At 30.4% G+C, this 15,308-nt stretch overlaps 1 protein-coding gene across 5 annotated transcripts in view; it reads left to right on the plus strand.

The window, feature by feature from the left end:
- Window positions 1–9,210, plus strand: part of LOC143237740 (Fanconi anemia group J protein-like) — a 103,560-nt gene extending 94,350 nt beyond the window's left edge. For 4 of the 5 annotated variants that reach the window (XM_076477289.1, XM_076477290.1, XM_076477291.1 and 1 more), the window contains 6 exons: window positions 2,930–3,059; window positions 4,191–4,297; window positions 4,658–4,693; window positions 5,984–6,111; window positions 6,506–6,570; window positions 6,872–9,210. In XM_076477289.1, coding sequence (XP_076333404.1) covers window positions 2,930–3,059; window positions 4,191–4,297; window positions 4,658–4,693; window positions 5,984–6,111; window positions 6,506–6,570; window positions 6,872–7,116 — 711 coding nt within the window. In that variant the 3' untranslated portion in view covers window positions 7,117–9,210. The remainder of the gene's footprint in view (window positions 1–2,929; window positions 3,060–4,190; window positions 4,298–4,657; window positions 4,694–5,983; window positions 6,112–6,505; window positions 6,571–6,871) is intronic. The other variant, XM_076477292.1, reaches the window with a different exon arrangement.
- The last annotated feature ends 6,098 nt before the right edge of the window (window positions 9,211–15,308 follow it).

Here is a 15,308-nt window from a genome sequence, read left to right on the forward strand (position 1 = left end):
AGAGCTTCGAAAGATGAAAATAAGAAAAGGGAAAATAAAACTGAAAAACTTTTTTAGCATTTCATAGGGAAAACGTGAACACTATGAAATTAGCCTAAATACTAGCTGGTCAAAAGTTTAAGACCATACTGAAACGAAGCGTTAATCGATAAATACGTAACGAAATTTAGTCATTTGTGTTCAAGCATTAGCATTGTCAACATCTCCCACTGACATCTCTTGTGTTACATTGGGTAGAAACATGGCAAAGGCTAAAAAAAGGACAGAGTTTGAATGTGGGAGAATTGTCGAGCTGCAAAACCAAGGTTACTCTTAATGTGCTATCACTGGTGAGATTGGGCATAGTAAAAACTGCTGTTGCAAATTTCTTAAAAGACCTTGAGGGATACAGAATGAGAATTTCAAGTGGTCGGCCCAAGAAAATTTCGCCAGCGTTGAGCAGGAGGATTCAACGTGTTGTCCGGCAAGACACCAGCCGATCGTCAAACCAGATTAAGGCCATTACAAACGTAGAATGCAGCTCGAGAACAATAAGACGGCATCTACGAGAGAAAGGCTTTAAAACCATAAACATCTTTAAAGGCCACTATGAAACAGCTCGATTAAACGTTTGCTGAGAAGCACTAAATATGGGACACAGAAAGGTGGAAGAAGGTTTTGTTCTCTGATGAGAAAAAATATAACCTGGATGGTCCAGATGGCTTCGAACATTACTAGCATGATGAGGATATCCCACTGGAGACATTTTCTACATGACACAGTGAAGGAGGTTCCATCATGATCTGGGGTGCTTTCTCCTTCCATGGAACAATGGAGCTTCAGATTATACAGGGGTGTCAAACAGCAGCTGGCTACATTGGCATGTTGGAGAGAGCATCCTTATTGACTGAAGGCCCTCGCTTGTGTCCAGTGTGTTTGCCCGAAACTGTACCCCATTGAAAATGTTTGGGGGTGGATGACAAGGGAAGTTTATAGAAATGGACGTCAGTTCCAAACAGTGCATTATCTTTGTGAAGCCATCTTCACCACTTGGAATAACATTCCAGCCAGCCTTCTGCAAACGCTTATATCGACCATGCCAAAGCAAATGTTTGAAGTTATTTGCAATGACGGCCGTGCAACTCATTACTGAGACTTCTTGTTGAGCATTACCTACCCTGTTTAGGACGTTTTTTTGGTATGGTCTTAATGGGCTAATTTCATAGTGTTCACATTTCCCCTATTAAATGCTAAAAAAGTTTTTTATTTTTCTTATATTCACCTTTTGAAGCTCTACTCAAATAAGTGCTTGTGTCTAACAATGGAAAATGCATATTTTTTTCTTTATGTTCATTGGCCTTATGATTTTGGCCAGCAGTGTATATTAAGAAATGATCTCGAGGAAAATATATTGATGAATTATGTCAAAATCATCCTCACTTATGTTTTATTTCCCATCGTTTAAATTAGCAAATATTTTTAAAATGTACGATGTGAGCTTTAAACACTCAGTTTGTCAAACAATAATAAAACTTTGATTGTCACTATAGATGCTGTCATTGGCCTTAAGATTTTGGCCAGCAGTGTTTGTGTGTGTGTGTATGTATGGAAAAACAATTACAAGTTTTTCTGTTGTTTTTTTAATTCACTGTGTAATATTGCCCTTAAGTGAACTGCAATAGTTTTTGCATGACTATGTGCTGATAGTTAAGTTTAGTTTGTCGTGGTGTGCATTTACATAGACTGTCCAAAAGTTTTACAATATATTCAGTATGGAAATACTTTCATGGACAGGAATGCAACTGCACATGAGGACAAATTTTTGAATGGGAGGAAAAATGGAATATTTGACTTGAGTACAAAGACAGCTTTACAAGAACTGTAGTGTTAAAAGTAAAACCATTATTAGGATTCTTATGTCATTAGTCCTATCTGGAAGGAATTTTGAATCAAATATAAGAAGGAAAAACATTTAACAGTAATTAAATGGAAGTTTAACCTTCATTAAACTTAAGGTATAATGAAAACTTTAAAGCTTTTCCCTACCAAGAGAAAATTGCATAAATTATGTTGTTTACATACATGTCTTTGGTATCTTAATGTAAGAACTAAGGAATATTCGTTGAGTTGAAAGAATATGTCAAATAAGAAAAACGTATTACATTCTCTATTGTGATAGCACAATCAAACAAGCAATATGAAACTTTGTGAATTCTTGTATATATTTGGCACCATTATTTTTGTCAATTTTCATCATAATTAGATATCAGAAGCTGTCAAAAAGTGATTAATAGGATATGCACTAACTAAAAGATGAGCTTTTACTTATAACTATGCATTTCACAAGAAATTTCTCAAGCTAACTGATCAAGGAAATAGTTATTTTAGCAATATGTGAACTGAATTTTCAAGCTGTCATTGTATAGATACCAAACTTTTGTAGAAGAACGATTTATCTGATATAAATGCTAGGGGAAATTAGATATATTAAAATGAAATGTGTATATTATTTAAAAGTTTTATTAGTTTAATTATAAACTCATAAGTATTTTTAAAATGTAGCTCATCTTACCCCTTATTTTTTGTAATACAATTTTCACAGTTTTTATAAAACTGTACTTTGTTACATTTAAGTAAAGTATACATAAACTTTATAATTTCTTAATGTTAATAATTTTCACTGAATGAAAATAGTAATACATGTTAGGTTTTTTTGTAGACAGTTCTAAAGAAATTTACAGTATGGTTTTAATATATGTGACAATCACCTACAGGAAAATTAACAGTTAGACAACTACACATGAAAGTAACTATTATGTTTTGTTTTTTTAATAGATCATTACTAAATAAATAAAGTATTATTCGAATCACAAAAAAGAATATTTTAACTCCCAAATTCTAGGTTTTAAGATATTAGAATTGCATACCTTGTCTCACTTTATTTTGACAGACTACAGGACTATGGGAACAATTGATGCAGTACAAGGTTATTGTTTCTGAGCCCCGTGCATCAGAGAGGATTAACTTTGATTCTGTGATGTCTGAATTCTACGAGGCTGTTGAAGACGGTGGAGAGAAGGGTAGGGAAGAACAGAATTATTCTTTCTTTCTTTTTTTGTGTATGTGTAAAAGAAGATAACAAATAACATAGGAAATTAAATAATAATGCTCAAAAAACTATATTTTTGTATAAAATTTATCCTTACAACTGATGTGAGATTCATAAGGAAAGTGTCACAGTATGATTTGTACTGTTGTTTCATGATAAATTACAAATTAATAAATAATTTAATATTTTTTAAAGTGTTCCTGAAACTGCACAACCAGTACATCTTCTAATCGTCATCTTACAGAGATGTTACTTTCTTCTCATATCATATCTATAATTTTGTCAGCTATAGCAGCATAACTATAAACTTAAAAAAAAAAAAAAAAATTGTCATGCTTTAAAGTTGTGTATTAATCAGGTTTAAATTAGTCATTTACTTGAAATCAGTTTTTGTTTTCTTTTTTTAAAAACAGCAAGGGTTATTCTGTATTACAACAAGAAATATTACATAAATACAAAACAAATAAATATTGAAATGTCATTATCCACAATCAGACTGCATAAATTTCTTTATATATTACTTAAAGTATATATAAAAAGCAGAGTGGTTTCATTTCAATAAATAAACTAAGTCTTATTTTTCACTCTTGTTGTTTTAGCTTATTCTTTTTGTTATTATATGTCCTCTTCCTGTAGCCTTTATCTAATCAGGCTAAGAAGTAGGGTTGTTCTAATAATACACAATCAAACTTGTTCAAATGGCATCTTTACAAGGTTTAAATAATTTTAATAATCTTGATAGCAATATTATTCACTTTCAGTTTTGTGATAATGTAGGTTTCAAAATGATTTGTAAAATAATATGTCAACTGTTTTTAGAAGTATGTATAGTTGACTTCTTGTTGGAGTAAATGTACATTTCTTAATTTCCTGTTATTTCTGAAAAGTAAGGATTTTTTGAAACTCATCATAAATATAGCACTTAGAACCAAGAGAAAATTGCATAAATTATGTTGTCTACATACATGTCTTTGGTATCTTAATGTTAGAACTAAGCAATATTCGTTGAATTGAAAGAATATGTCAAATAAGAAAAAAGTATTACATTCTCTATCCATCAAGGTTTAGTACTACACTATATGTTTTCCACTTTATTTCATAGTGTTTGAAGAGAATCAGGTTAATGGAGCATTGTTTCTTGCTGTATGTAGAGGAAAAGTCAGTGAAGGATTAGACTTTGCTGACAACAATGCCAGGGCTGTAATTACAGTGAGTAACAATCTAGTGGCATGTCAGCATTAAAAAATTTGTTTTATTTTTCAAACTTCATTTTTTTTCCTAATAATTATAAAGTTATTCTACACTTGTAAAAAATTAGTAAAGTACATTCATTTTATTTTATCAAGAGCTGCATTTTTTTTTATTTCTATTGTTCACATTAATTCTTCAAGTTTATAATTTTAATTTGTTTTTTCATGGAAGATATTATTTAACCTCTGTTTTGTTGCTACGTGTTATGTTAAAATGGTGGGGTTTTAATTTTAAAACTTTAACCAAAGATTTTTATAAACATGGTATATCTTTTAATAATGATAACAAACCTCTAATGTAGTTATTTATATTTGTTAGGTTGGAATCCCTTTTCCAAATCTTAAAGATCTTCAGGTTTGTGATTTGTGTTACTTTAAATGTTAAATCCCTGCATCAATAAACTTATCAAAAGAAACACATCAATATTTGTTATGTCTATTCTTATTTGATACCAGTTCCAATCCTGCCTACTTTTACAATTTAGATGTGATTATTCCAATATGTTTTTCATTTTATGCCTGTATAAGTTGTTATTTTATAATTTTATGCAGAAGTTAAATTTTTTTTTCAGTGATGTTTTTATCTGCTAATACTTTTCTGTAAGTACTTCTTCACTCTCCACTTTGGTCACGTATTTTTGAAAATAGCCTATTAAATGAAGTATGTAAGCAGTAAGCATATAAGGTGCACTGATAAGATGCTGAAAGAGAAGTGATGGGAAAATGTTTTGTTTCATCCCCAATGACTCCAGCATAGGAAAATTTGTAAAACATTTATACTAAACAGAGGTTTAGACACGAGTATTCAGAAAGTTCAGTGAAAGTGTATCAACTTCTAAGGGTATGAATTGTGCAAGATGTACAGTTCATGTTTGTGATTTCTGGACTACTCATGAAGATGAAAATAATACTAAAAAATCTTAAAATTAGAAAACAATAGCACTTTAAAATAGGAAGGATGGAGGTGGTACAAAAACTACGTTTTTTTCCAAGAATATATGTATGATTTCCTAAAGATAGTCAAAAGTGCAACTTATATGGCTCTTAATCAGTAGTACACTGTAATTAATAAGTATTAAATAAAAATTAATTAGTTGTGGTACCATTCCCAATAATATATTTTGCTATTTTTATCTTGTCCCATTAGGGATTATTATTTGTCAAGATTTATTGTTGGCAGGTCTGCATTTCAGACAAGTTGCACTTAATATTGTTGTTTCGTTCAATGTCTTGATTATCAAGATAATAATTATTTTATTTAATTTATGCTTGAAGTCTGCATAACTAATTCCTTTCTTCTCTGATATATTCAAGTTGCTGTTATTCCACTAAAAAGTGAGGCATGCACAACAGGATATTGCAATTACTCTTGACACTAAAATATTCAACACAGTAGGAACTAAAACAGTTAAACAAAAACCTGGTAATAACTTGTCATTGAACACCAAGATATACAAGTCTTTTGAATTCATTCATTTTTTAACTAAATTTACTGATACATTTTTATTTTTTTATTTTATTTTCTCTAATATGGTGTTAATCTATAAAAGTGCATTTTTTTTCAATCATTACGCTATGTATCATTAGATGTTTACTTAGTTATTCAGATTTAAGAATCACCATCTAAACCAAAAATAATTTTCAGGTGTCACTAAAAAGACAATACAACAACCAGTATTGTACTAGCAGGCACCTCATGTCAGGAAATGATTGGTATGAAACACAAGCTTTCCGTGCCTTGAACCAAGCTCTGGGTCGATGTATCAGGCATAGGTGAGTTGAGTATTATGGTTCATTGAAGATGAGTAAAATATTGATTTTTATTAATTTCATAGTAAAGATATAAAAGTATGTCAAAGATTACAGCCACCTGACATGTTTACTAAGCTAGGTTCTAACAAGCATGTTCTGTGAAATGTGCTGATACCTAATTTAATTACTAGAAGTGGGAAACAGAGAACAGTTTCAGGGATGTACAGCTGCCTAAAGTAGTTACCAGTTAAGTATTAACAAAATATTCTGTTAACTGACACCTGACTTAATTACAATAATAGATATTTATAAAGAACAATTTGTTGAAGAGTACAAAAACTATTATGGTTTGGAAACAATGAATGTTGTTACTTCCTTTCGTAGGTAGTATTTTAATGCCTTTTGTTTTTTTCAGAAATGATTGGGGAGCTCTCATTGTTGTGGATGAACGTTTCCAAAAAAACCATAAGTATATCTTAGGTATGTACGTACTGTGTAGATAAGAAACAACTGATATTGTTTACATCAGGATCAAGATAACTCTGCAGGTGTTGTCTTGTATCATGAGTCTAAAAGTAGTTAATATTTTTTACTGTATGATTGAGGTCGTAGTGTAGGTGATATATTGAACTGTGTGGGTCAAAAACCAATAGCAATATGGTTTAATTCATTTCAGTGTAATTGAAGGTCATGTCTTGTACTGTTTTAATATATTAATGATTTTTATTTCTTTGTACATTTGAATAGAATCTCACCATAATATATGTATTTTTAATTGTAGCTCTATCTAAGTGGGTGCGGAATGAGGTTAAGCACTACAAGACTTTTCGAGATGTGATGGAATCGCTAAGTAAATTTACTATTGCAAAAAGTAATAAATCACCTTTAGCCCATGACAGAACAAACTTACAGCTTCAGCCCTTGTCTGAAGAACTTACTTCATCTAGTGTTGAAAGACCAAATACATACAATTTTGCAGAAAACCTTGTTTGTTCTGAGCGTTCTTCCAGCCCTATCTTATTTTAAGTTTAATCAGTTGATTTATACATGTATTGTTTTATTTCACACGCTTTGAATAATGAAGTTAATCATGAAGATGTTGGAAATATATTAACATTAGATTTATGGGAATGATATTACTTTACTTTTAAAATCACCACTTCTTTAATATAACTGACTAAAAAAAAATTATACATAGGTTTTAAATGAGATACCAAGTTAATACATTAAACAGCATTTACTATCCAACACATTTAACATCTTTATTAACATTGTAGAATTAATTCTGTATGTTCAACTATTTGTTGCTTAAGTGTTTGTCTTTGATTCCATATGTCAAGCTGTTTGAGGTCAAATGTCGTCTCTACTTTCCTGTGTTAAACTGTTTCTAACCCAATTCTTTGGTAAATGGTCATATTATCTATGATGAGCTGTGTGTAGTCATCTTATTACTAAAGAATTACTTTTCTTCACTTTCCTGTGTTATTTTTTTCCAACTTCTATTTTGAGTGGTCATTGGTACTTCTCTGATCTGCCATTTATAAGCTGATTCTTTGTTGTTTTTTAATTAATTTGCTGTCTTAAGCCACCTGTGGACTAAACGTTCTTTGTCTTTTTCAAAGAAGTGTTTTTGTTTTTATTTTAAATAAAGCCAAGTTGCGTTGGTTATTGTAAGAAAGCTATTGAATGTACAAGTTTAACTAATTTTGTGTTTTAATATTAAAATAGTAATAGCCTAAGGGTTATGAAAAACTGTTTCTTCTTGGAATTGTGAAATAGATGTTTTTTTTAATTTAATCTGATTTATGTGTTGTTGCGTTAATGAGTTATAAGAGTAAAAACATGTTGCCATGTATTGAATGCAATAACACTTTGTACAAGTGATCAAAATGATAGTTGCAACTGAAGGTTTTAATAATGCTACTGCAATTTATTTCTGTTGCATGACAGATTTAAATAAATTTTTGTTTATAAAATTGTTAATGCTACATGGTAATCCCTTCTACTATGGTATTTGTGAGAGAGACTAGTACAGTCCTAGAATGCCATTGTGAGGTATCAGTTACTTAGTCACATGATTATATTCAAAATGATATCACAACAATTTGGCTGTAAAAAGAAAATTTAATGAGAGCTGTTTAAATATAAAAAACTAATATTTAAAAAAAATAAAAACTTGTTTTTTTAAAATTTTTAATAGCATGGCATAAATGTGGGAAACCTTAACTTTGATTTTTGTCCCCATGTTAATGTGTACTAATGTTTAGTGCCCAAAAAAGTTTGAAAAACAGAATTATTTCCTGAAAAGAAGAGATGAATTTAAAAGGTAGTAATATGGATATGTTCCTTACATCCTATAGAAGTAAAAAAATATTACTTCACCTTCAAGTTAGGTTGCTACAAAAATTACATGTACAGTTTAGTATTGTTAACTTTTATTTTTATATTTTTAAGTGATATGTATAAAAATATATTTTCATAATGACTTGGATATGTTGTTTCAACTGTAGCATAAAGATTACACATCTTTTCTATCTCCTAGAAAAACGGAAAAAAATACATTTTAAGTAAAGGTTAATATTGTATCTGACTAGCAGATACTAAATATAAAAAACACCAATAATATATTTTGGTAGATTTGATGGATTTACTCTGTTTGTACTACTAAGATAAATATTTGTAAACTGTTAGGCCACTATAACCAAAAGGTGGCTCTGTGTGTAGCACTACAACATTCAAGTATCATATATGAAGAGATATGTGCTTCAGAGATTAAAATATAATAGTGTTTTTAATCATTTTTCTGAACAGTTGTGTACACGTGTTATAAATGATGACAATCTTAAATTACAAATCATATAAATCATGGAACTGATTTTCATTAAATATTTTTTATTTTGATTTTATATTCCAAGAATATTTGAAAATAAAATTTAGTTTCATGATTCAACAAGTACTTTCTGTGGTGTAAAATGCAAAGCAGTGAAACCAATATATGTAATATTATTGGTTCTATCAATTTTTTTATTATTACACCTAAATAGCATTTCAGATAAACTTTTTCTGCCATTATTAAGCCCTTTTCTTATGTTGAATAAAAGGGATATATGTGAAAAGCTATTTCTACTCATTTTTGTCTTCAAATTGTAATAAACCAATAAGGAGAAATTTATAAACAAAACATTTGAAGTCAAGCAGAACATTTTAAAATGAATATTAGGCCTATCACTTTTATGTTGTTACTTGTAGGAATTTAGAGAAACTTTTGAAACTGAATCTTGTTATCTGTTTTTATTTTCCACTTGACAAGAAAAAAGCTTCAACACTCTGTACTCCAAATTTCTTAACCAGTATACAAATGTCTTTAGAGGTTCAGAGTTTGTAACTCACTCTTTGGAGTAAACAGTCTTTGAAAATCAGCTTCATCCTTAAACTAAATATAAATCATTATTTTGGATTAATCCAGACTCATTTACAACAACTGACTTATGAAATTAATCTTTCTCTTTTTCTTTATTGACATCTTTGCTTGATTACTTCAATAACACCTTCTGTTTTTGCTTGTTTCTTGGAGTGTACCAGGGTGAACAATGAACAACAATTGTTGCCTATATGACTGCTATTAATTGAACTATATGATTTTTTTTCACACAGTTACAAGGTCAGTAATTCAAATCTAGGACCTTTCAGCCCTCAGACTATTGCACTAATACATGTTAACTCTGTGTTGGGAGAATATTATCCAAAATTATGTTTATATATATGTATATTCCAAAAAAATATGCATAGTGTACAACTAAGAGTACAAAAGTATTGTGAATCACAGTTTTTACTTTACTTTTCTGAAATAATATGAAACACCATTTATGAAAATCTTATGATATGGTAGTCTGCTGTGCAAATAAGTTGTTAGTGAGACAGTTTTGATAAAATATAATTAAATTTCTAGTTGAAAATGAATGATTTTAAGTATAAGAACTTAACTATGACTTAATTTATGTCAGATTTTAAACATTTATTACATCTTCAGTAGAAGTACAGTTCAGGTATTGAAAGCATACAAAACTGTGAAGCATTAATGTTAGAAAACAAAGTTGAATTAAAAATTGACAGTGAAAACGAAAATTATGAAGTGAATAGTTTTATAAATATGCATTAATTTAATCTTTAAGTTGGTATTGAAAGTTTGTTGTCAAAACCCATTGTAGGAAAATTAAAATAATTATATTTTGTGTTGTTAGAACTTGTTAAAATTAACATATATGATTGTGTATAGATAAATCATGAATATTATCAACAAGTTGCTACTTCTAGGCACCTTTTTGTTTTTCCTAATGGGTGTTTCTTATAGAGATTGAGGTTGTGTGGCATTAAATAATGAAATTATTTACAAAGTAATACAGTTAATTTCTGCCAAAAGCAAAACTAGTTCCTAACTAAAAATATATATACAACATGATGCAGAAGTAAATTGATAGTCAAATAATTTAGAAATGGAGAAATATAAAAAAATAATAATATTCAGTAGTATGGAATGCACTGTGACAATATTATAGAGGTTGTTCAAAGTCTTGTTATTTGGAAATATTATTAATATATGTGTCATACACCTACAACATCAATAACCAAATGTGTACATAATAAGAAATAACACATTATAAACGACACATCTCTCCTTTAGACCAGCAGTTTTAGGCATAAATACACCCCTTTTATGCATATACAGTTGTGCAAAGGTTAGTGAATTTGACCACAGTTAGGATTTCAAGTTTGAGGTGCAAATCTGGAATTTTGCAGAAATAGGTCTTTGCATCTTTGAGACATTGAAAAAGTTTCAAACCCCTTAAAATTAGGTAGTGCACAAATATTCAGCTCTCAAGTAATTTAAATAACATTGCAGTGTTTATTTGAAAGCATACAGATACAGGAAGCATAAATTTTGAGGGGAAAAAAACTGAACTAAGTTAAAAATAATGGGGAGGGGGGAGAAAATTTTGAAGAAAGGAAAGTGAACAATCTGTAAATATATATTTAATTTTTATGTACACATGTTTTGTTTTATTTGTATTTAACTATTAAAAGCATGTCTTTAGAGTTTAAGAATTGCATTCACCTTTTGAGAAGACTGTTTTTCAAACTTGGGTTAAACTCTTGAACTAAATATAAAAGTACTTCTCTGTTTATAGTATTCCAACTGTATGGAAAGTATCACCAAGATGCTGGTAGATTATATGACAAAGAAAACCCAGATTAATGTCATATTTTTTCATCATATTAAAGGAAGCATATCAGCAGTTACATACTACAGTTACTTGTATATGTAGGTGCCCTGCTGGCAGACCAAGAGCAGCAACTACTGGTATTAACATAAAGTTGCCATATTGACATTTGTTACATTTGGGCAACACTTTGAACAAAGCTATTATTTGTTTACTACCATTTTATAACAATGTTATAGTGTTTACCTTATCTGAATAACTTTAATGATATTTGTAAGGGGTAGGTTTTGAACATCTCATTCCATGTCTCCCAGTTTATGAATTTTTTTGCCTGTCAATGGACTTCTTAATTACTTATTATATGTGTAGTGTCAGTGAAATATTTGTTATGTAGCAAATGATCACAGGTCTGAAAATTGGTAAGACAGTACAGAGTAGAAGTTCCTTTAAAGATCATTCTTTAAATATAACTTTTTATTTAATGTGTTTTACTTATTTACTAATAGATAATATCACACATTGTAATTAAATGAGATTTATTGTTTCCTCAAGTATCAATTTATTGAATATTATTTTCATTTCAGTCATAAAATCTTGAAGATACACTTTCACAAGGGTAATGAGTTGGCTCTGTTGCAGAGCTCTGGACTTCAAAGTTGATGACTAAGTTTGAATCCATGCAGTACTACAATTTAAGTTGTGAGTACTGTAAGTCATTTTCTTAACATGAGTATTTGGGTGCTCCTAACTGGTTGCTTTCTCTTGATTAGTAGTTCAAAATTAGGGATAATAGCAGAGAATGTTAGTAGCTGTGTGCATGAGTAGGATCAAGGTTAGCATACTATGACATTTTTATGTCATTCAACATGGTATTTTTTTATGACAGAGTTGTTAACTATTCATTTTACTTTACATTGCTGATTTAGCAAGAATTTGTTGTAATAAAGAATAAGTACCAGAAAAAAGTGTATCTAAAGATATTGAGAAAAAGATTGTAGATATGCAAATACAATATGCAAACTGCATGAGACAAAAGTATTTTTGTTCTTCCTATGAACATCACCTTGTGCTCTGACTTCAGAATCCAAGTCAGACTGATGTCATCAATACATATACATAACTTAGTTACATATACTTCTGTAACACTTTTTTGTGATCAACAAGCTTGAAAATTTTACTAAAAGCTTTTCCTATTTCTTATAAATACACATAGTAAATTCAGAATAATAGTAAATATTCTTTCTCTAATATGGGTTCGATCCATTGGGCCAATCCTTGTACATATTAGGATAAATGGATTTTGTACTAACTTCCTTCATTCCTTTGTCATTGTTCTACCCATATTATGATGTTCGTAATACTGCTTGTTGTGCAAGAACATTGGACAGCAGTGCTCATCATTGGTGGGTCAGTTGGTATTTAGAAGTTATCACCTCCCCTACATTTGAATTAAGATGACTAGCAAATAGGTAGCACCAGTCACTCTGGATGATTTCAGAATTACCTGTGAAGTACAGGATACTGAATTCAAACTGTCAGATTATCTTGAGGTAGTTTTTGGTGAGAAAGAATAGTTCTGTTCCAGTAGAAGCAACAGATCATTGTCGAAGCAAGTGCATACACTGTGTGTGCAGCCGTTGTAATATATTATGGTTTTCATATTTTATATTGTGCCTAGTCTATCTCAATCTCACAAACAGATATTTAGAGAATCTTAGTATTACTCCATAATAGGTAAATTTTTGGATTAACTTTTATTCAGGAGACCTATTTCATTGCTCTAGGAATAATTAAGTTTACCTAAATATACCACATAATGATAGAAAGAAGAAACATTTGATGTCAAGACCACAGGACATTTTACTGCAGCATTTCCTTGTGTTATGTCTATTGCAATTTGTTTCTACTATTACATTATTTAGATTTTTAAATAAATGCTATCAGAAATGGCATTATCCATAACTTGATAGACTTGTAAGAGGAAGAGTCAGTTGCTGAAACAAAGTGTGTTATCAAGTCTAGGAAGAATCCTCTCCTGGACATTAATCTTTTTTTAGATACTGTGAAGGTCTATGATTTTTATCTCTGCTACTGATGTATGGTATATCCAGAAATACTTTTCATACTCATTCTCTGAGGATCAACCAAGATGCAAAGGAAGCAAGGCCAACTAAGAATAAACACTATGATATGACATCTGGCAAATCTGAGATCAAGTAGAGTAGTCTGTATAGGATATCTAGACCTTTACTAGTCAGAGTAACCAAACCTCAAATTCTAATCAAAGTCTCCCACAGACATACTGGAGGTTCTGTTTTTGAATGAAGTCTACCAACAGAACTATCTCATCAGCATATGAGGTGGTGGGCACTAAATAATAAAGAAGGTAAATCATGGGATGATAAATCTCTCTGAGCCAAGACGTATCTGCTAAGACAATCATGGATTCTGGAGGATCTAGGGATAATGCAAAAATGATTGCCAAATTGCTAATAAGGACTCATTGATCTGATGTTCTAGACTGGGTATCAACTAATCACTTGAGAGTCATAATCCCTGAACGTGTTTACCACACTACCCATGGCATTTAGGACATCTTGGTCAGATGGTGCCTGAGAGATCACGAAGAATAGGTTTTGACCACAACCATGGATTCTCATGGGAGAGTAAAGATAGTTCCCAACATCAAGAGTGTAATATAAGAAGATTTGGATGACAAACCTAACTTCATGAATAACAATAAACAGTCACTTGCTAACAATAATGTCTATTACTTTGTTGAAACACAAGCATAAAATTCAAGAACTTAATTTTGGCCAAGTTATAAACTAATACATTTCCTAATTTATTAATAATTCAGCAGCTAATTCTAGTCTAACTGCCGTTTTGCATTGATAAATCATTTCTTAAACTTTCAAGTAACTTCTAGTCTTTAAGACAAGTGTTTATAACGTGATGTTAATATTGTCTCCAGTTAAAACGATAATTATCATATTTTACAATTTTATGTCCAAAATTAACTCGAATTTTATGTTTTTTTGTGCTCATGGATGTCCTCACTCTTCAGATTCGTAAGAGCTCTTCCAAACAATAATCCCTTAAAATAAGCTGAAGTGTTTGTTTATATCTTCATCTAGTCACTAGTTGCATGTAAAGTTGCTTCTAATAAATCTCAATGTTTTAGGATAATTGACGAAATACATATTGTGGTAATCTACAAGACCTTATACTTATTGTTGGCCATGGTATCTGTAGTATATTTAACTTTGGTTTACTTATGTCAGTAAAATGCCTTCTGTTGCTTGAGTTTCATCCATCACACTGTTCCCAACATCTGTTGTTGCTGGAATATCAGGCTCATTTTATGATAAGTTGCTATTGTTAGTCTTTGTGTTGAACAATTAATTCACGAACATTTCACCAATGTACGATTGGTGACGTATACGCCTAACATAAAGGACATTAAAACGTATTTATTGAAACTTACAAATAACATTTCTAAAATTGCAAATATCGTTATTAATAACATTGAAATAACAATAATATTGTTAATGTACGTAGTTATATAACAAAGGAGAATTTTGATATTATGATATCGAGTATAGTACGTGGTTAGAATAGTATAGTCGTATGTGCATGAGTCTCCAGTAATGAAACTTATACAAGCCGTCAGAAGCTGTTATTTCCTAATCAAATGTAATTTACTTCAGTAAATTTAATGAAACTTGTTCCATTGGTAGCTGATATTCTTCGACTTGTGAAGCAATCCAATCATGAACACCTAAACTTAATCCTGTTTCACAACGACCTCTCTCTCCAGCGTAATCAGAGACAACATCACATCATACCTGGAACTTAAAAAAGTGCTGCTTAACTTTTCTTTGATGCTTTACAAAAGTGTAACTTTAGGACTATATTATAAAACACTTTTCAACAAGAGTAGCACAGTTTTCCTTGGTGATTGTTTCGATCAAGCGAATAAACCTATGGGTGAAGTGA

Source organism: Tachypleus tridentatus, chromosome 13 (assembly GCF_004210375.1).
Source record: "Tachypleus tridentatus isolate NWPU-2018 chromosome 13, ASM421037v1, whole genome shotgun sequence".
Lineage (NCBI taxonomy): Eukaryota > Metazoa > Arthropoda > Merostomata > Xiphosura > Limulidae > Tachypleus > Tachypleus tridentatus.